The sequence below is a fragment of the Sinohyriopsis cumingii genome, chromosome 4, assembly GCF_028554795.1.
Source record: "Sinohyriopsis cumingii isolate HCF-2022 chromosome 4, ASM2855479v2, whole genome shotgun sequence".
NCBI lineage: Eukaryota > Metazoa > Mollusca > Bivalvia > Unionida > Unionidae > Sinohyriopsis > Sinohyriopsis cumingii.
In genome coordinates, this window is record NC_142964.1 from 52,139,543 (window position 1) to 52,160,935 (window position 21,393).

General features: G+C 35.9%; 1 protein-coding gene across 1 annotated transcript in view; it reads right to left on the minus strand.

Annotated features, from left to right (window-relative positions):
* The window catches only part of LOC149801160 (intermembrane lipid transfer protein VPS13A-like), a 354,720-nt gene that overhangs the window by 80,588 nt on the left and 252,739 nt on the right, over positions 1 to 21,393 (minus strand). The window contains exons 63-67 of the mRNA XM_089956772.1: positions 21,027 to 21,152; positions 19,603 to 19,736; positions 17,057 to 17,192; positions 10,894 to 10,990; positions 3,626 to 3,789 (exon numbers count right to left, since the gene is read on the minus strand). Of these exons, the coding sequence (XP_089812898.1) occupies positions 3,626 to 3,789; positions 10,894 to 10,990; positions 17,057 to 17,192; positions 19,603 to 19,736; positions 21,027 to 21,152 (657 nt within the window). The remainder of the gene's footprint in view (positions 1 to 3,625; positions 3,790 to 10,893; positions 10,991 to 17,056; positions 17,193 to 19,602; positions 19,737 to 21,026; positions 21,153 to 21,393) is intronic.

The window sequence follows — 21,393 nt, forward strand, 5'->3', positions numbered from 1 at the left end:
CACTTAATCAAATTTAAAAATGGTCACACTTAATCAAATTTAAAAATGGTCACACTTAATCAAATTTAAAAACAAACTAATCATCAGAAGACTGTATTGTACATATGACACTTTTTTTCTTCTCACGCATCTAAATGCACTTAATGTTTTTAAAAAAAACAAAAGGCCCATATGCAGTTATTTTTCAAAACATGTTGATTTTCATGTGTTTATCCACTTTTTATAGTATTTTATTTCCCATCATATCATAGCAGAAATTCTATACTTTCACAGAGAAAAAAAACTGCATCCATCCTAATTAGTATTATTCATCAAACCTTAGATTATTGTTGGTAGACATGTTCATGTACACAGGTTAGATATCAGATACCTTTTGAAAAGAAAACTTAAAAAAACAATTAACATTCCATCAATATAACACTTTTCAGCACTAGTGTACTAAGTTTCACATACTGTATAAACTTGTAAATGCAATAAAATGGCACCTCAAAATGACAACATGTCTGCCCATACCATAATAAAATGGCTACCTCAAAATGACAATATGTCTGCCCATACCATAATAAAATGGCTACCTCAAAATGACAACATGTCTGCCCATACCATAATAAAATGGCTACCTCAAAATGACAACATGTCTGCCCATACCATAATAAAATGGCTACCTCAAAATGACAACATGTCTGCCCATACCATAATAAAATGGCTACCTCAAAATGACAACATGTCTGCCCATACCATAATAAAATGGCTACCTCAAAATGACAACATGTCTGCCCATACCATAATAAAATGGCTACCTCAAAATGACAACATGTCTGCCCATACCATAATAAAATGGCTACCTCAAAATGACAACGTCTGCCCATACCATAATAAAATGGCACCTCAAAATGACAACATGTCTGCCCATACCATAATAAAATGGCTACCTCAAAATGACAACATGTCTGCCCATACCATAATAAAATGGCTACCTCAAAATGACAACATGTCTGCCCATACCATAATAAAATGGCACCTCAAAATGACAACATGTCTGCCCATACCATAATAAAATGGCTACCTCAAAATGACAACATGTCTGCCCATACCATAATAAAATGGCTACCTCAAAATGACAACATGGGTGGCGCTCACCAGATAATATGTACTTTTGAGAGAGTGACGTATGTAAGGTGAAGTAGTTCGCATTTAAAACATGCACAGTGGAGAGAATGTTTGCATACCTCTATGCTACATTAATGTAATGTGGATGATATTTCTTTTAGATATTGTACTTTTGGAAATTTTACATGATTTAAGCACACTGCTAACTAAAATGACTGCTCCCTTGTGTTAAAAAATCAGTCTGAATTAGTCTAAAGTACACTATACATAGCAGCTATTAAAATAGGGAAAATGAATTTTGCCAGACTAGACAATACCAGCTTCTGAAAGTGCAATGAATGAATTACCAAATATATAAAATGTAAAAAAAGTTATCGGCTCTTTTTTATACAATTTACCTCTGAAGTTCAGGAAGTGAAAATGACCAAGTAGAGCTAGCACTTTTTTGAAAGGTGCACATTTGAAGTAAGGCCAAGCTGTATACTCTATAACCCATAGTACACCCATCAATCATACACCAAAATAAAGGGAATTAAAGGTTCTTTGCATTATACCTAAGATATACAAGGTCTTTTTTAAATAGCCAGTATAACCAGTGAGGAAAGCCGGGGACATTCTTTTTCTTTAAATTCCTAACCCTATGCAAAATGCGAAACTGTATAGCGCCACCATGTCTGCCCATACCATAATAAAATGGCTACCTCAAAATGACAACATGTCTGCCCATACCATAATAAAATGGCACCTCAAAATGACAACATGTCTGCCCATACCATAATAAAATGGCTACCTCAAAATGACAACATGTCTGCCCATACCATAATAAAATGGCTACCTCAAAATGACAACATGTCTGCCCATACCATAATAAAATGGCTACCTCAAAATGACAACATGTCTGCCCATACCATAATAAAATGGCTACCTCAAAATGACAACATGTCTGCCCATACCATAATAAAATGGCTACCTCAAAATGACAACATGTCTGCCCATACCATATCCACTTAGTTTTAGACACGCAATATCCAAGCTGGTAAAAGATGAATAAATGATCATTATTTAATGGGCACACAAATTTAATTGGGCCAAAAGTATATGCACATAAACATGCATACCAAATTTAATTTTTATATGCTCAGCAGCTTTTATGTAAAACAAATCATTGTCCAAAAAGACCTATTAATAAAATTGTTTCATTGGTGTGCAGCTATGACCATATAATCTAAACAAACATGTATATAGGAACATGCTCAGATAATTTAATTTTTCTAGGTCAAGTATTTATTGGGATAACAGTAATTATGAACTAGCTCAAGACAAAAAGGACGGACTTAAAGATGGGCAGAAGCAATCAAGGTGCTCCAGGTGCATGAACACTGGGGCCAAAAAAATAGGCATGGAATTGGTGCTAATATTATAGAGTTGGCATGCTAGATAGCATTCCATAGCTATGCCAGCTACAAGCGATCACTGATGTTTCAATGAAAAACTGAACAAGGGCAATAGGTAAGTCCTATCAGAAAAAGGCAAATGGATTTGTCCCTCAAAAGAAACATACAAGGAGATAAGGAAGTTTACAGACACTATTTTTCAATTTTCATGCAGGTTTTTCACATAAAGTGATCTCCACCACACAATAAGAAACAGCTGCCAAGAAAACAAGAGTTAATCCAATCATACTTATGATATGGAATTTGAGTTATTAAATATCTATGATTTATGAAACTTTGCTTGATTGACCCTTATCTTAGAAATTAAAAAAAAAGATATAGTGAGTCGTTGGATTTTTAAAGAAATCTACACATGCAGAACAAATTGTGCTACATTTTATATGGAAATTAAAATTTCATTCTTTGCTCGTTTTTAAAACTTTAAGCTCTTTGAAGACATAGTTGCTAATATTTAATAAAACTTTCACCAAATTCTGTTTTAGAACTGTATAGCTTAATTTTGCAAAGGCTTCTAATAACTTCATAGCTCAGTGTATACTGTCTGAACTTGCTTATGAGTCCAACTGCAAACTGCATAAGCCCAGTTCAGCCACTGCACAATGCGCCAGCAGATCTGGGTCTGTGCAGTTTCTTGGGAGTAATCCATAGAATAAACAGCATAGATCCTGATCTGCAAGCACATTATGCCATGGCAGATCAGATACTCTGTTCTTTGCAGTTTGACTCGACTTATAAGCTAGTATTTATGACAGCGGCATGCCAAGACATAGGTGCACGGGAAACCATTGTGATTAGTTTGGTGAATAGATCCTACAGCATGTGATGCAAAATTAATTTTTCTGGATTAAGTTCTAAGCTAATGAGGAGTATCAATGGAAAAGAAGAAGGTTAAACATGTTATTACAAAAACAACATGCAGGCTGTATGGTCTACATAAAGCAAGGCATAATCTTATTACCATCCAAGTAAAATATATTTAACGTTTCACTTTTGTAAGTTTATCCACCACAAATGTGTTTCAATAAGCTACAAAATGAAGACCCTCCTACAATAAGCCATACCTTTCTAGCAACCTTAGCAATCCTCTCATCCTGCGTGAAGAGCATCACCCTCTGTTGGTGGTCCAAGTATGACACCCAGTAGATGACAACCTTGTCACTCCGTGTCTTGCCAAGGAGTGATCTGCTCATTGCGTCAACAATACCATCTGTCTCATCGGTCTCATCTGTAAAATAGATCAGAGTGGACACAGGAGTGATGTGCATCAACTATAAAAAGTAAATTTAAGATGGATTTACCTGCAACAAATTACCCCAACCCCCACAGCTCTGAAACTTTGATTACTGAACTTTTACTTTAGGATCACTCAGAATCTGAAATGTTTTCTGATAAAGTACTCCCTCATATAACTGTCCATGGGGGCCACTGAGTATACCGCCTTCCAGTGAGACCACACTATATGGAAGTACACGATACAGGACTCTCTCATTATAACACTTTATTTGAGCAAAAGTATAACACCTTACAGAAAGACTACCCTATATTGAAGTACATGATACAGGACTTCCTCATATAACACTGTCCATGCCAGTGATAGAGTATACCAGCTTACAGTAAAGTACATGATAAAGAACTCCCTCATATAACACGGTCCATGCCAATCATAGAGTATACCAGCTTATAGTGAAGTTCATGATACAGAACTCCCTCATATAACACTGTCCATGCCAGTGATAGAGTATATCAGCTTACAGTAAAGTACATGATAAAGAACTCCCTCATATAACACTGTCCATGCCAATCATAGAGTATACCAGCTTACAGTAAAGTACATGATAAAGAACTCCCTCATATAACACTGTCCATGCTAGTGATAGAGTGTACCAGCTTACAGTAAAGTACATGATACAGAACTCCCTCATATAACATTGTCCATGCCAATCATAGAGTATACCAGCTTACAGTAAAGTACATGATAAAGAACTCCCTCATATAACACTGTCCATGCGAATCATAGAGTGTACCAGCTTACAGTAAAGTACATGATAAAGAACTCCCTCATATAACACTGTCCATGCTAGTGATAGAGTGTACCAGCTTACAGTGAAGTTCATGATACAGAACTCCCTCATATAACACTGCCCATGCTAGTGATAGAGTGTACCAGCTTACAGTAAAGTACATGATACAGAACTCCCTCATATAACACTGTCCATGCTAGTGATAGAGTATACCAGCTTACAGTAAAGTACATGATAAAGAACTCCCTCATATAACACTGTCCATGTCAGTGATAGAGTGTACCAGCTTATAGTGAAGTTCATGATACAGAACTCCCTCATATAACACTGTCTATGCCAGTGATAGAGTATACCAGTTTATAGTGAAGTTCATGATACATAACTCCCTCATATAACACTGCCCATGCCAGTCACTGAGTACACCAGCTTATAGTGAAATTCATGATAAAGAACTCCCTCATATAACACTGTCCATGACAATCATAGAGTATACCAGCTTATAGTGAAGTTCATGATACAGAACTCCCTCATATAACACTGTCCATGCCAATCATAGAGTATACCAGCTTATAGTGAAGTTCATGATACAGAACTCCCTCATATAACACTGTCCATGACAATCATAGAGTATACCAGCTTATAGTGAAGTTCATGATACAGAACTCCCTCATATAATACTGTCCATGCCAATCATAGAGTGTACCAGCTTATAGTGAAGTTCATGATACAGAACTCCCTCATATAACACTGTCCATGACAATCATAGAGTATACCAGCTTACAGTGAAGTTCATGATACAGAACTCCCTCATATAACACTGTCCATGACAATCATAGAGTATACCAGCTTATAGTGAAGTTCATGATACAGTAGTCTGTCATATAACACTGTCCATGACAATCATAGAGTATACCAGCTTACAGTGAAGTTCATGATACAGAACTCCCTCATATAATACTGTCCATGCCAATCATAGAGTGTACCAGCTTATAGTGAAGTTCATGATACAGAACTCCCTCATATAACACTGTCCATGACAATCATAGAGTATACCAGCTTACAGTAAAGTACATGATACAGAACTCCCTCATATAACACTGTCCATGCTAGTGATAGAGTATACCAGCTTACAGTGAAGTTCATGATAAAGAACTCCCTCATATAACACTGTCCATGACAATCATAGAGTATACCAGCTTATAGTGAAGTTCATGATACAGAACTCCCTCATATAACACTGTCCATGACAATCACAGAGTATACCAGCTTATAGTGAAGTTCATGATACAGAACTCCCTCATATAACACTGTCCATGACAATCATAGAGTATACCAGCTTATAGTGAAGTTCATGATACAGAACTCCCTCATATAACACTGTCCATGCCAATCATAGAGTGTACCAGCTTATAGTGAAGTTCATGATACAGAACTCCCTCATATAACACTGTCCATGCTAGTGATAGAGTATACCAGCTTACAGTGAAGTTCATGATAAAGAACTCCCTCATATAACACTGTCCATGACAATCATAGAGTATACCAGCTTATAGTGAAGTTCATGATACAGAACTCCCTCATATAACACTGTCCATGCCAATCATACAGTGTACCAGCTTATAGTGAAGTTCATGATACAGAACTCCCTCATATAACACTGTCCATGCCAGTCATAGAGTATACCAGCTTATAGTGAAGTTCATGATACAGTAGTCCGTCATATAACACTGTCCACTCGAGTCATTGAGTACACCACCTTATAGTGAAGTACATGATACCACATTCCTTCAGTGAAGTACATGATACAGTATTCTCTCATTATAACACTGTCCATGCAAGGCATAGAATATATTACCTTATAGTGAAGTACATAATTGTTCCCTCATTACAAGTCTCCATAGTTTATACCCACTTGTGGCAAGACCACCAATTAAATTCATGATACCATATTCCCATGGCAGGCATACAGTGTACCACCTTACAGTGAAGTACATGATACACCTCTCCCTCGATAACTTGTGCACAACGGGGTCCACAAACATAGACCACACTATAAGAGAGGCACGGGTCACTGAGAGACCTCCAAAAATTGAAAAAAATACGCTTTGACATCTACAAAACTGGGGGGGGGTGGGGGGAGCAGAGTTAGGAATTGGGCTGTTTATTAAATGAATCCTCATTTTACAATCACGTCGATAATAATTTTAATACCACGCTTTTTCTAATGAAGTTGGTTGTTATTCTGTTTAAATAACATTATTTTCAAAATGTCCAACATGTGAAAGATTGTTCCAACTGGTTTCAACAACCATCATGTGTATGCAAAAAAATCTGTTTATTATGTCACTGCTTTTTGTTTTCTTGATGAGTCTGGTTCCTGTAGTGGTGTTTAATTATTATCCTGCCAAATCAAGAGTCCACAGAGCAAGGAACTAGACTAACTGTTGATACACCACCAAACAAGATTCTTTTTTTCAAAAACATGTGACATTTATTTCATGAGACAATCGTCTACATCAAAACTCAATTTCTGCATTTTTCTATTAGTACAATATTGATGTTGTGATTTCATTGGAAGTAATAATGAAATTTCTTATTATCTTTGAGGATATCTCTAAGTGCCAGTGTAAAAATTCTCTGAAACCCACTTGCCTACAATGGTCCGTATCTGTGAAATCAAGCTCTTTATTTTACGAAGTATTCATTTCGCTTGGCTGCCTTGTTATCTTTGATCACTGTTATGAAAGAGTTGGTTAATTTAAGGTAATTTATGTTACATACACAATAACATTTATAAGTGTTCAATTGATCAAATGAGGTGAGTTCACCCGACATATGACTGGGGTCTCTAGATTTTAAGTTTGTAGGATTTTCGTGCCTTTTGACTTTTATTTTATTCCATCTCCTTTATTTGATTCAAAAGACACAATTAATGTGATAATACAATGGAGGCCAGATTTAAATTCAGTGCAACAATACAACAAATACTTCCAGATGTCAATTATCAAAACACAGTCGGCACTTAATTAGGTTCTCAGAGAATCGCTCATGGACATAGCTGTCATGGTAGATTGACGCATTTTACATTTAATTACAAGAGGACACATTGCATTTATGATGATTACACTTAAAAGGAACTAAAAGATAGAACTAGAACACAACTTTCAATAGAAAAAATATATCTTTAATTTGTATTTATTTATTAAAGTACTGCCTCCACTCAGAGTAAGTGACATTTTCATTGATCAAAATTTCTTTACATATCGTTAGGTGCAGTGTACTAGGAATGTAGTTTGGAAAGAAAATGTAAAAAATTGTATGACCTATTTTTAAATTTGATATTTCATAGTGACTTTGATTAAAATTTCCAAGTCCTATATATCGTTTTCGACAATAAAATGAGCGATAAATCAAAGTTTCTGTTACCAATTGTGATCATGAAGTTCAACAAATAGTGATCAATTTTCGGGGTATTTTCAGGTTTAAAAAATGGGATCCATGTCTGACCCCATGTTATAAGTGGGTTCGTGAGTTATCAGGGCGCGAGTTATCGAGGGAATGGTGTACATACAATTTCACTACCTTTTAGTAATGAAATGGGAACAATGACAACACTTGCCATATAATGGGAACTGTGTTATAATCAAGGGCCTTAAAATGAGGGAGTGTTGCAATATGTACAGAAATAGTCTCATGATAAAAACTGGAGCAGTTTTGAATAAGAATCATTACAAGTGAGACAAAAATATGCTATATAACTACACTCTATATTTTTGCATTGCCTAATGTTTCTCACAGATACCAATTTAAAACTAAATACTTTGTCTCTTTTAAACAGCGGATTTTTTAATCTGTTGTTATTGAGGATTTTGTTGCTCTTTTATCTTCAAAATTAGAAATGAAAATGATTCTGGCCATTTGTGTTGACCAGTGGTAGTGACAGAATACTAAAAAAGTCTTGAATACCAGCACTGTTCACTATGATATGAAACAAATTTCAAAGCTGTCTATTATAAGCATAGAAATACAGTCGACTCCAGTTAACTGCACAGCCTCGGGCCTGTCATGAGACTGTGCAGTTAAACGGAGTGTGCAGTTAACCGAAGTACGGTACAGTAAAACTTTAAATCAGCACGGCACAAATATAGGTGAAGAATAACGTATAAAGATGATTAGAATCCACTCTTTCAACGTTTACTTAAATGAAACAAGAGTCTACAATGAACAGCACTAACGTCATATTGTTAAATCAAACACAACGAAATTTACGATTTCCGAAAGAAATCGGCAATTGATGTCTGCACACAAGTTTTACTAATAAGTTGGTGAATTGCCAACTCTATTTGTAAAACGGTTCAAACAGCTCACATTCTCTCTGTTCCATGAATCTGCGTAAATTCTGGAGTGACTGAATAGTGACTTTAGATGAAACCTGGTCATCTACTGCGTCGTCGTTTTCTTCTTGTTTTGTCTCTGTAAGAGCTGCAACGATGGTTGAGTCGTCGATTTCACCTTCTGTCTGAAGACCGTCATCTATTGTAACATATTGTTGAAATTCTTCTACATTCATGCCATGTGGCGTTTCAAATGGGGTTTCGCCAATATAGGTGGGGTCATCAAGTGACTCGTCATCAGAAGGCACCGAAAAACTGGCCTGCCTATAGCAGTTTGCTACGGTTGACTGTGTTACATTGCTCCAGGCATTTCTAATCATATGAAGTGCATCTAAAACTGTCAGCTTCCTTGTCTGGTTGGATGCTTTTTCTTCATGAGATGATCCATCAATGTCTGACAGCAGTTTTCGAACAACAAGCGATCTATAGAACTTCTTGAAATTCGCTATAATTCCTTGATCCATTGGTTGAATCAGAGAAGTTGTGTTCAGAGGAAGGAAAACAATCTTAACATTTGACAGTTTGATGCCATCACTGTGAGCCGCACAATTGTCGCACAGCATAATGATGCTTCTCTTTTACAAATGCATTTGATTGTCAACGCGCTTCAACCATCTCTTCCAAATTTCTGTCGTCATCCAGGCGTTTTTGTTTGCCTCGTACTGTACTGGCAGCTTTTTCAAATTCTTAAAACATCGAGGGGATTTGCTTTTGCCAATCACCAAGGCATCCAGTTTTTCGCTACCATCCATATTGCATGCAAGCAAAATTGTCAAACGATCTTTGGCAATCTTACATCCCGGTGCTTCTGCTCCTTTGAAAGACAAAGTCCCATCAGGTAACGCCCGCCAGTACAACCCAGTTTCATCGGCATTGAAGATGTCTTTTGGTTGGTAGTCTTTAAGGATTTCGGGTAGAACATCAATTACCCATCGTTCAGCTCCAAAGTCGTCTGCATCCTGTTTTTCGCCGTGTTGTCGTTTAAATTGAATTCCGTTGCTCATTTTCCATCTTTCCAGCCATCCATTTGTTGGTTTGAAATCATGCAAACCCAAGCCATTTGCCAATTGATTAGCTTTTGCAAGCAACAGTGGTCCACTTATCGGAATCTGTCGACTGCGAGCTTGAGCAAACCATTGTAACAGTGCTTCTTCAACTTCTTTGGACTTGCCACCTCGTTTGCGCTTCTGAGAAGGATTGCTGTTATTTTGCCAGTCTTCAATGATCTTCTCCTTGTTCCTGAGGATTCGCAAAATCACACTGACTAATACCGAACTCAAGTGCAACAGAGGCCTGACTTCTGTTGTTCTCAACGCATTTTATGACCTCAAACCTCTGAGCTAACGTCAGGGATTTACACTTGCGACTAGTCATTTTAGACTGTAAAATAAACGCTCATAAATTCAAGGTTGAACTTCCGATGATTACCCCCTGGTTCAAATCACGGTTTAGAGTAAGGTTTCCCATCCTGTAATATGATTGTTCCCATGCTATTGCTCCCTGGTGGGCGGGAATATACATGTATCTACCACCTATGGCATCCTTTACATGTCAATTATTTACAAAGTCGCATTTACCGGCTTAATTGTCGGCTTATTTGAAGTGCTACAGCAGTGGACTGGCAATAACTGATCCCGATTATACATTGTGCAATTAACCAGAGTAAAATTCTAATGAATAATGTGCCAAGGGAAGAACATTTATTGTGCTATTATCTGGAGTGTGCATTTAAGCGAAGTGCAGTTATCCGAAGTTTGTTCCCATTGAAAAGCATTGGGGAAAAAAACGGGACCGGCGTGACTACGTGCAGTTATCCGGAGTGTGCAGTTAACCGATGTGCAGTTAAGTGGAGTCAACTGTAAAGTGTATTACATAATCTGAAAGACACTAGGTACAAAATGAAGTAAATCCTACCCTCAGGACTGCTATCCTCATTTTCAGCATCTGCATAATTGGCAGTTCCAGACACTCTGAGGGACTTCACTTTCAATACCACCTTGTCATAGCCATCCTGACAAAAGAAGAAATCAGTGTTTACCACAGTACAACCTCTCCTGACTGACCACCCATTCTGCAACAAAAAAATCTTACTTTATTTGTTCCTTCACATTATACAGCAGACCCCTTCTTATAAGGCCACTTTTTCTGCACTGAAAAGCTGGCTTTTTAAAAGGGGTGGTCACTCTTGCGATGGACAATATGGTAAAAATATACAATTTGTTGTCAAGCAAGGTAGCCAATGATTTATATTGAGAGGTGCCTTTCTTGGGGAGAACCACTATCTTAAAAAAACTGACCTATACCTTATCTACATGAGACATGGTCTCCCAGAACAGTGGTTTTTCAAAAAAACTGACCTATACCTCATCTACATGACACATGGTCTCCCAGAACAGTGGTTTTTCAAAAAAACTGACCTATACCTTATCTACATGACACATGGTCTCCCAGAACAGTAGTTTTCAAAATTCATTTTACTATGGAAAGTAAATATCACCAAATGTCTTTTTCCTTTTTATGGGTGTTACTTTTCATAGAGATTAATCTTTCAACATAGAACTAAATCTAAAATGAAACAATATTTCCTTCAAGATTTCCTTTAGCTCCATATATTAAACATAAAATTAAGTTTTATTCCTTGAAAATTCACTTACAAGAATGACTTCACTTCATTTGTTTTATATGTAAGTTGTAGGATTTTATAAATTGGACATCATTAAAAATGTTGTAGATTCAGCTCAATATAAGACTTTTAGTATAGCATTAGAAATTTAGATTAATTACTCAAAGTCACTCTACCTTAATTAATCTACATGAAAAATCTGCGTGATCAATAAGACAACATGAAAAATCATCTGCATGATCAATAAGACAACATGAAAAATCATGTGCATGATCAATAAGACAACATGAAAAATCATCTGCATGATCAATAAAACATGAAAAATCATGTGCATGATCAATAAGACAACATGAAAAATCATCTGCATGATCAATAAGACAATCAGAGTTAAGTATAGCAACATACTCTGATTTATCTGAACCATAATTTCATCACGACATCAAAACTTTAGAATCATATATGTATCCACGTTTTCCTTGAAGAATTTATTAGTAAAGTTTAAAGGTTTATCCAAAAGTATCGATGAAATATATCAGGCTACATATCCTAAATGTTTTTAGAACAAAACTCAAGTGCAAGACTCTCAAATTAGGCTCAGATTTCACCAACAAATCTTAAGGTTGGACTTAAACTTAAGTCTTAATTGCAATGATCTGTCTGGCTGAAACATACAAACTTGACCAATCAAATGACTTAAATACAGACTGCAATGATCTGATTGGCTGAAACATACAAACCTGACCAATTAAATGACTTAAATACAGATTAATGTTGGTGAAATCCAACCCAGAATTGATACATAATGTTCTTCCACATCATTAAAGTTTAGCTTAATAGCAAGGGAACTGAACATGAGATAATCCCAAGATTTAGGATTCAAATTTTATTCTAATTAAAGTTACAGAATGTACAAAATGTCAATCTTGAGGATTAGCTAGTATTCTGTGTCCAGCTAGCCTAAATTAAACCAGGCCAGATTAAACATATATCTAAATTAACAAATTTCAATTTGAATTATTTTACAATTATGTTTTGGCAGCTTAAGCAATACCTGGATAAACCAAGGTCAATTAGAAGGATTTTAGTGCAGATATAATGAAAAAACTAGGAAATGGACTATAAAGACTACTCAAGGAACTGCAAAATGTTGTCCTTTGTGGATTGGTGTCCTTTATGTACAGGTCAAACATGTCAGTTGACTGAAGAACAATAGCTTGACATTTATCACACTGCCCTTTATGTACAGGTGAAATATGTCAAGAAAATGAAGAACAGCAGCTGAATGATCACACTGCCCTTTATGTACAGGTAATAGCAAATATTTTAGTAAATTCTCCAACAATACATAGCTGATGACATTACAGCTGGATAATGTTTTCTACAAATTCCAAATTCAGCTGGACAACTTTTTCTACAAATTCCAAATTCAGCTGGATAACTTTTTCTACCAATTCCAAATTCAGCTGGATAACTTTTTCTACAAATTCCAAATTCAGCTGGATAACTTTTTCTACAAATTCCAAATCCAGCTGGATAACTTTTTCTACCAATTCCAAATCCAGCTGGATAACTTTTTCTACCAATTCCAAATCCAGCTGGATAACTTTTTCTACAAATTCCAAATCCAGCTGGATAACTTTTTCTACCAATTCCAAATCCAGCTGGATAACTTTTTCTACCAATTCCAAATCCAGCTGGATAACTTTTTCTACAAATTCCAAATTCAGCTGGATAACTTTTTCTATAAATTTCAAATCCAGTCCTCCAGGAAAGACAGAAAAAGTGTCATTCGTGTCAACATTTACAGACAAAGGGAAGCAAAAGGACAACTCCCCTTCTAAGTGCTACATGGCTACCATTATACCCAGATGTAACAAGTATTTATCTGAGTGAAATCTTAAAGGATGCTCACATTGCAGAGAGGGATGGGAGGGATTATTTGTAATGTGATCAGGTAATATTAATGGAGAAACATAATTTACTAAAAAAGGCTTTCTCCATCAAAAATATTATCTGTGCACACTACATTAGGAGAATAGGTAAGAAAAGGAGGAAATAGTGTATTACCTGTATCTATGTCACCCAGCATGATTGTTATACTAAAAAGGAAAATGTTTTCCTAAAGTTAGTTTAGCACAATGTGAGGCAATTCGTTTACACACATGCAGATGAGATCCCTGTTGTCTTACCTCACAAGTTTCACAGGCAAAGTCAAAAGAAATGGCAAATTCATGTCTGGGTCTGAGGATGAGATTTCTTGAATGGGCAGTGGTCAATGTCTGTACCACTAACACAATGAGATTCAGTTCTCTCCTTAGTAAGGCCATTTCATGCAAATGAAATTTAGAGAAGTCATCTGACTCCAACATGTCCCAAATTAAAACAATACATTCAAGGTCAGGCTCATGTGAGTAGATCATATTTCATTAGTACACTGATTTAATACCTTCCATTAACCAAGCAACCAGTACTTATAGGGTTATGATTTTACGTTCCTGCCCTCCGTTGTAGGAATATTCTTCTACAATATTGTCTATGCATTGCAGTATGTCATTCAGGAACACAACCTTTTCAATGGAGGATGTCCTGAACTGGGATATGATATGGTCTTACATCTTACTGAAGGACCAACTTCTAAATCTTGGCTGATGCCTCCTCAAATGTATGAACAATTCTTTAACACATTTGGGAGAATGACATCAAGCTGATATGTCTTAATGGTTCCAAACCTAGATGGACAAAAATATTGAGAAGGAACATAGTCTGACTTCTTCCACCACATAATGAGGAATGTAAGAATGCTCATGCTGTGAACCAAAAATCAAATTTACCAAATGTTTTTGTGGTAAGTCATGCATGAATATCGCCATCTCTGTGATGGATGCCTTTAACTCTTAGTGAAGGTCAGAGGGCTGAGAATGGGGCGATATGAACTGGTTAATTAAGTATGTGTCAGACTTGTTGAGACTGACCATGTGTGCTAAATCACATCTCTGTTGTGGGTCTTACTTGCCGATGGACTTTGTAACCATAAATGTTCCATAGTTGAAGCTCTGTGTGTCCATTTTATCATCTATATATAATGCCCTTTACAAGCAGAAAACCCCCAGATTTTCTTGTATAAAACATTCCCCCTTCGTGGGTTTGCTTGGGAGTTTCTTCATGATGGTAGTTTGACAAAAATGGGGGAATTTGGATTACAAAATCTGGAGATCCTCTGGCAAGATTTTGGATCACCCATTGTATTCCAAGAAAAAATGTCCTGATTTGATCAAAAATGAGTAGTGTGGCAACTCAGGTGGGATGCTAGAAGGCATGGGCGATGGTGTATCACTGATGATTGACAGAAGGGTATTGGAGGGAGAAACCACTTTAATTTCTCTCACCTCCATGCCTGTCTGCCAAAATAGGGGAATATGAACACCTAAAATTCACATGGCCAGGAGATATAAAAGTAAAACCTGTCTTTGTTGAGAATTCTCTAGTGACAAGTGTCCTTTTTCATGTGTGTGCTGAGATAGATGATTGCAATGAAAGGGCAACTTGTGTGTCTCTTTCTTTCTCATGTCCTCAGCTTGACACCTTAACTGACGTGGAGATCTGAGATGGAGGGAGCACATAGAAAGACAGCAATGGTCATTTGTGGCCTTTTCAGCTAATTGAAAACTTGTCAAATGCACAAAGTCAAGAGCAGGGATTTGAAAATCAACTTGCCTGACTCCCGGGACAAGCTCAAATCTGGTTTGGGCAAGCTCAGATTTGCAAGGCACTAGCCTGTAGGAAAGTCCATAAAATCGAGAGAGGGATACTAGACACAAGAAATTTTACTGAATGTCGGTGTATGTCAGAAGGAGTTGCTCTGTGTGAGCTAATTTATCAACAAGGGGTCATGCTCAGTTTCAAATTTTTATGTTTTGAAAGTTTTTAACACTGCAATCCAGCCACAATACATATATTCAGTGCATTCTTTTTCTGCATAACTGACTAGTTTCTTTCATCTACTGCGTCATTTCCATCTTGCATTTTCTCAAACAGAAGACTTGTTAATAAGAATATAAACTATTTAAATCAAGTTTTGACAAATAAGGGATAAATATTTATATTCTAACTTATCAGTCACATCATTATGTATTTTATATGTATCAGGGATTTGCTGACTTTCAGATTCTAAATTATCCTCAGGCAGTTTGTCTGAGATTTTCAAAGGTAGTTTTGATCCATGTCACCATTTTCATGATGTCTCTATATTAACTGCTAAAAAGTACAAGTGAGATTTCTTTGACAGGTGTGTGTTCAGAAATAAAAGGTAGTTGTCACTAATTATAAACTAACTCAGTCGACTGAAGAACAGCAATTGATTGGTTATATTGTCCTTAATGTAATGTGAAATATTACAGCTAATTGAAAATCTGATTGATCATGCTGTCATTTTATGTACAGGTGAAACATGGCAGTTAATTGGAGAATAATGGTTGATTGAAACTAATACTACAGTAAAACCTATCTTGAGAGACCACTGCTATGAGAGACCACCTGTTTTGAGAGACCAGAATCTCCATGTACAGATTTATTGATTATATAGTGCTACAACCTGTTATGAGACCACCTGTCTTGAGAGACCATTATTTTTTGGCAAAAGGGGTGGTCTTTCAAGACAGGTTCTACTGTATCACTTAGCTTCCTCATGCACTTTTCAATGGAAACACATCAATAAGGCCTTATTCCTGTCAGCTATCCAATGGGATATCATATATAAATTCAAATTATGACTTCAACATTATTCAACCATCTTTCATGAAATTTTCAAGATACACTAAAACTTTAATATTAATTTACATTCTATATGTGTCAACATAAAATACTCTTGTATTATAATGTGCTAAGCTAATCTGTGGTAATGGACCACTTTGCTCTTGTATTATAACATGCTAAGCTAATCTCTGGTAATGGATCACTTTGCTCTTGTATTATAATGTGCTAAGCTAATCTGTGGTAATGGACCACTTTGCTCTTGTATTATAACATGCTAAGCTAATCTCTGGTAATCGATCACTTTGCTCTTGTATTATAACATGCTAAGCTAATCTCTGGTAATCGATCACTTTGCTCTTGTATTATAACTTGCTAAGCTAATCTCTGGTAATCGATCACTTTGCTCTTGTATTATAACGTGCTAAGCTAATCTGTGGTAATGGATCACTTTGCTCTTGTATTATAACGTGCTAAGCTAATCTCTGGTAATGGATTAATTTGTTCTTGTATTATAACATGCTAAGCTAATCTCTGGTAATGGATCACTTTGCTCTTGTATTATAACGTGCTAAGCTAATCTCTGGTAATGGATTACTTTGCTCTTGTATTATAACGTGCTAAGCTAATCTCTGGTAATGGATCACTTTGCTCTTGTATTATAACGTGCTAAGCTAATCTCTGGTAATGGATCACTTGGCTAACCTTATTGATGAAAGCTACATGGTCTGGTTTATCCCTGCCGTACACATTCCACATAAGAGTTCTTTCCGATGCTGGGTCATCCCAGGTGTACAACACCTTCTGATTTGCTGACAGAACTGATGTTTGGCTTTGACCTCTACAAGAAAACACTATTATTTATTATAACATATTCAATCTTTAAAAAAAATTAATACTTTCTGTCAACAGATAATGACAAGTCAATTCTAATACTATGTAGAAGTACATGCAAACTAGGGTATTTAGAATGTTTATTGGGTGTTTGGTTTGGGAATGAGGCATGGATGCCTTTGTTGGAATTGGTCAATTGTGAAGAATATTTTCAGAACAAAATTGCTGAAATTGGGAATGCTTCATTAGTTTGGAAAATTTACATTGGAACTGGGTTGTATTTAAATTGTGATTTGAGCCCTTCTGCAGCTCCCAAGGATCCCTAAAAAAATACCCTAACTTGCAGATAACACTTTGGGAGAAATCTTTGGTCTTTATCAAAGGAAAATGCATTTTTTTCAATGCCAAATATATATATAATATTTTCAGAAATTGATGTCCCTCACTTTTCATCAAGTTGCCTATGAAATTTGGTTACAATCAAGTAATAATTAAGGGTGTTACAGTGAAGATATAAAAATGGAAGAGTTGGGCAATCAAGGGCCATCACTCTGCTGAATGAAGCAAACCAGTGAACATCTGACAGCCAATGTCTCATGAAAATCAAGAAGTATACCAAATTATGTTTTAATACAATAATAACTAAGGGAATTGACTGGTAAGTGTTAATAGCACTTCTAACACATTAACGGCGCCTATTATGCTGATAAAATGGCAGACAGGTGCCTTTCCCAACGACACAATGAGGCAGCTGAACTTGGTTATCCTAAGTTAGTACTGACCCACAACCCTTGGATTACAAGGCAATTTGGTTGAAATCAGATAATAATTAAGAGTTATTCTGTGGAAATAAAAGTGGGTGGGTCTAACAAACAGGGGTGATTACACCAACTGAATGATGATGTACTGTGCTGACATGAACAAATCAGAGGATATGATTACACTAAAGATCAATACAGAACACTGACAGAATATAGAATACACTTATCTAAGTTAAATAGCCAATGTCTTATCAATATCAATCAAGCATACTATATTTTAAGAGGAAAAAAAAACAAAGTTTTTTTTGTTTTTGTTGTCATTATGATCTTAATGCCATTTTTCAGCACACATGGTGGCCAGTATATTTGGTGGAAGAAGAACCTGGGAAAACCCCAGGCTTTCTCACATACCCATGTTTGCCAAGTCCAAGACTTGAATCGATGTAAACAGACGCGAGATGTGAATGATCTGTAAAGGGGACCACTCAGCCAATTGGTTCCCAAGGGATTTTTGAGTAGAAAAGAAGGTGGATGGGTTTAACTATCACAGGTCATGATTCTGACAAATGAAGACAATTAGAAATGAACTCAGCCAAGGTCTCAACAGTATCAAGATGAAATCAAATTTGGATGAAATTCTATACAGGAGTTAATGTGCTGTGCTTAATGATTATATAGAATGCAGCAAGGGTATCATCATCAGTATGTAGCTGTATACCTAATTTGGTTGAAATCTAATGATTATATAGAATACAGCAAGGGTATCATCATCAGCATGTAGCTGTATACCTAATTTGGTTGAAATCTAATGATTATATAGAATACAGCAAGGGTATCATCATCAGCATGTAGCTGTATACCTAATTTGGTTGAAATCTAATGATTATATAGAATGCAGCAAGGGTATCATCATCAGTATGTAGCTGTATACCTAATTTGGTTGAAATCTAATGATTATATAGAATACAGCAAGGGTATCATCATCAGCATGTAGCTGTATACCTAATTTGGTTGAAATCTAATGATTATATAGAATACAGCAAGGGTATCATCATCAGCATGTAGCTGTATACCTAATTTGGTTGAAATCTAATGATTATATAGAATACAGCAAGGGTATCATCATCAGCATGTAGCTGTATACCTAATTTGGTTGAAATCTAATGATTATATAGAATACAGCAAGGGTATCATCATCAGCATGTAGCTGTATACCTTATTTGGTTGAAATCTAATGATTATATAGAATACAGCAAGGGTATCATCATCAGCATGTAGCTGTATACCTAATTTGGTTGAAATCTAATGATTATATAGAATACAGCAAGGGTATCATCATCAGCATGTAGCTGTATACCTAATTTGGTTGAAATCTAATGATTATATAGAATACAGCAAGGGCATCATCATCAGTATGTAGCTGTATACCTAATCTGGTTGAAATCTAATGATTAATGGAGTTAATAAGTTGAGGAAATGGAAGTGAGATGGCTGGATGGAAGGATGGATTGATGGATGGTACATAAGTATTGACAGACAGGAAAATGAAATTTTGAAATTACTTTAAATATCTTTACTTAGTTAATAGAGATCCTAAATCTTAGACAATTTACTTCTACAGTTTCTATGTACATCCTGATATTAGGGGGAGCTTACTTCTGATGGATTTTGATAAAGACATCATCACAGAGGTTTTCTACTCTGACAGGTGCATCTCCGACATCATAGTCTCTAAAATGAATAGTGAAAGGTGTCTGGGTTCCCCCTGCCACCTCCACACTCAAGGCACTCTGAAATACACAAAAACAAACTGAGTGAATCAGAAAAAAAAATTAAGTTAGTTTTGGCAAAACTCAAATCATGAAATACTTTCAACTCGTCATGAATAATTTCAAACAAAAATGCAGTTTATAAAAAACCATTTTACTGTCTTTTGATCCTCTTAAATTCTAAATGGTATATCAGGTACAATACATATATATATATATATATATATATATATATATATATACACGTGTGTGTGTGTGTGTGTGTGTATTTTGAAAGAAAATATTAAATACATATACATGTACTGCAAGAAAATGCCTTAATTCTGGCAATCAGTAACAATCATGTAGCATCTTATTTCCGTGGGGGGAAAGTTAACCAATATTTTCTAGAACACAAGATGGGGTGGGATGCTGGGTAGATTAAGATAATTAAGTCTGGGATGCTGGGTAGATTAAGATAATTAAGTCAGGATTGCAGTTTAATGTTGTTTTTTCTGCATTTATCATGGCATAAACTGTCAGTTGGCAACACAGCTTACATAATGCCCTTTGGGTGTTGTTTTTATTTTGGGCTGTGTGGTTTAGAAACTGACAGTTTATACTGCAGTAAATGTGTTAACAAGGTATTTAATAGTGTTCTATGTAGGAAGAAGTAGGGCATGGATGACTTTGGTCATTAGAAACCCGTGGGTTTCAGTGACTTGGCTTATTGTACTGTTATGACTATGGTCTTAAACTAAGCAACACTAATGAATTCCAGTGGTGTTCCAAATTAATTCCAATACTGAATATGTTGATGTACCTGCAGTCTTGAATGAGCTAAGTGCCAATGATCTGGAGTGTGGCAATGTGTTAACAATCTTTTGATGTATCACAATAATATAATTAAAAATGTTCTGGTCTGAATTTACTATAATTCCAAACTAATAATTTAGTCCAAGAATATTATTGACCACTTTAATCCCAGTAAATAATGGTTTGAATAAATAAATAAATCCAAAGTAAAAGCTGAACACAATGATAAGACTTACTCTGCTTTGGATATAATATTTTCTTGAATTTTTTTTTAATATACAACATATACTTACACAAAAGGTAAAACTAACAAATTTAGGTTTAACTGAGTACACTACACTACCTGAAAACTGAGAGATCACTGCACTAGGAAGTCAATGTAGAGACTAAGTTTTGCTGGCATGGTTAATAAGGGCACAACACATCTTGAACTGTACTAGAAGCAATCAAGCTGCCACCTTGTAATTAGTTTAGCAGCAATTTCCAAAGATTTAATCAATGCAAACTGACACCTACCCCATGCTCCATTCTTAGAACAGTGTTGTGTGCCTCTTTGATGGGAAAATGCTGAGAGACAATGTTGCTGCGCTCATATTTTACAAACATCTTGAAATTCTCTGTGACTGGCCAAAATGGGGAACACTGAAGAATAGAAGTAGGAAGATGTGTAAAGATTACATAACGAAAAGAACATGCACTAGTAGGGTGACAGATCACAGATACGAATGTGATGTTTATTTCAGGGCTATATGAATTAATAGAATGACACAAGGTCTTAGGGCAAGTCAAAATATGTCTATGTGCTGATGTTTTAAGGCAGAAAGCGTGGTATGCATCAACAGAACATCTCCTGGTAGTTGGTCTACATAAAACTTGCCTTCCC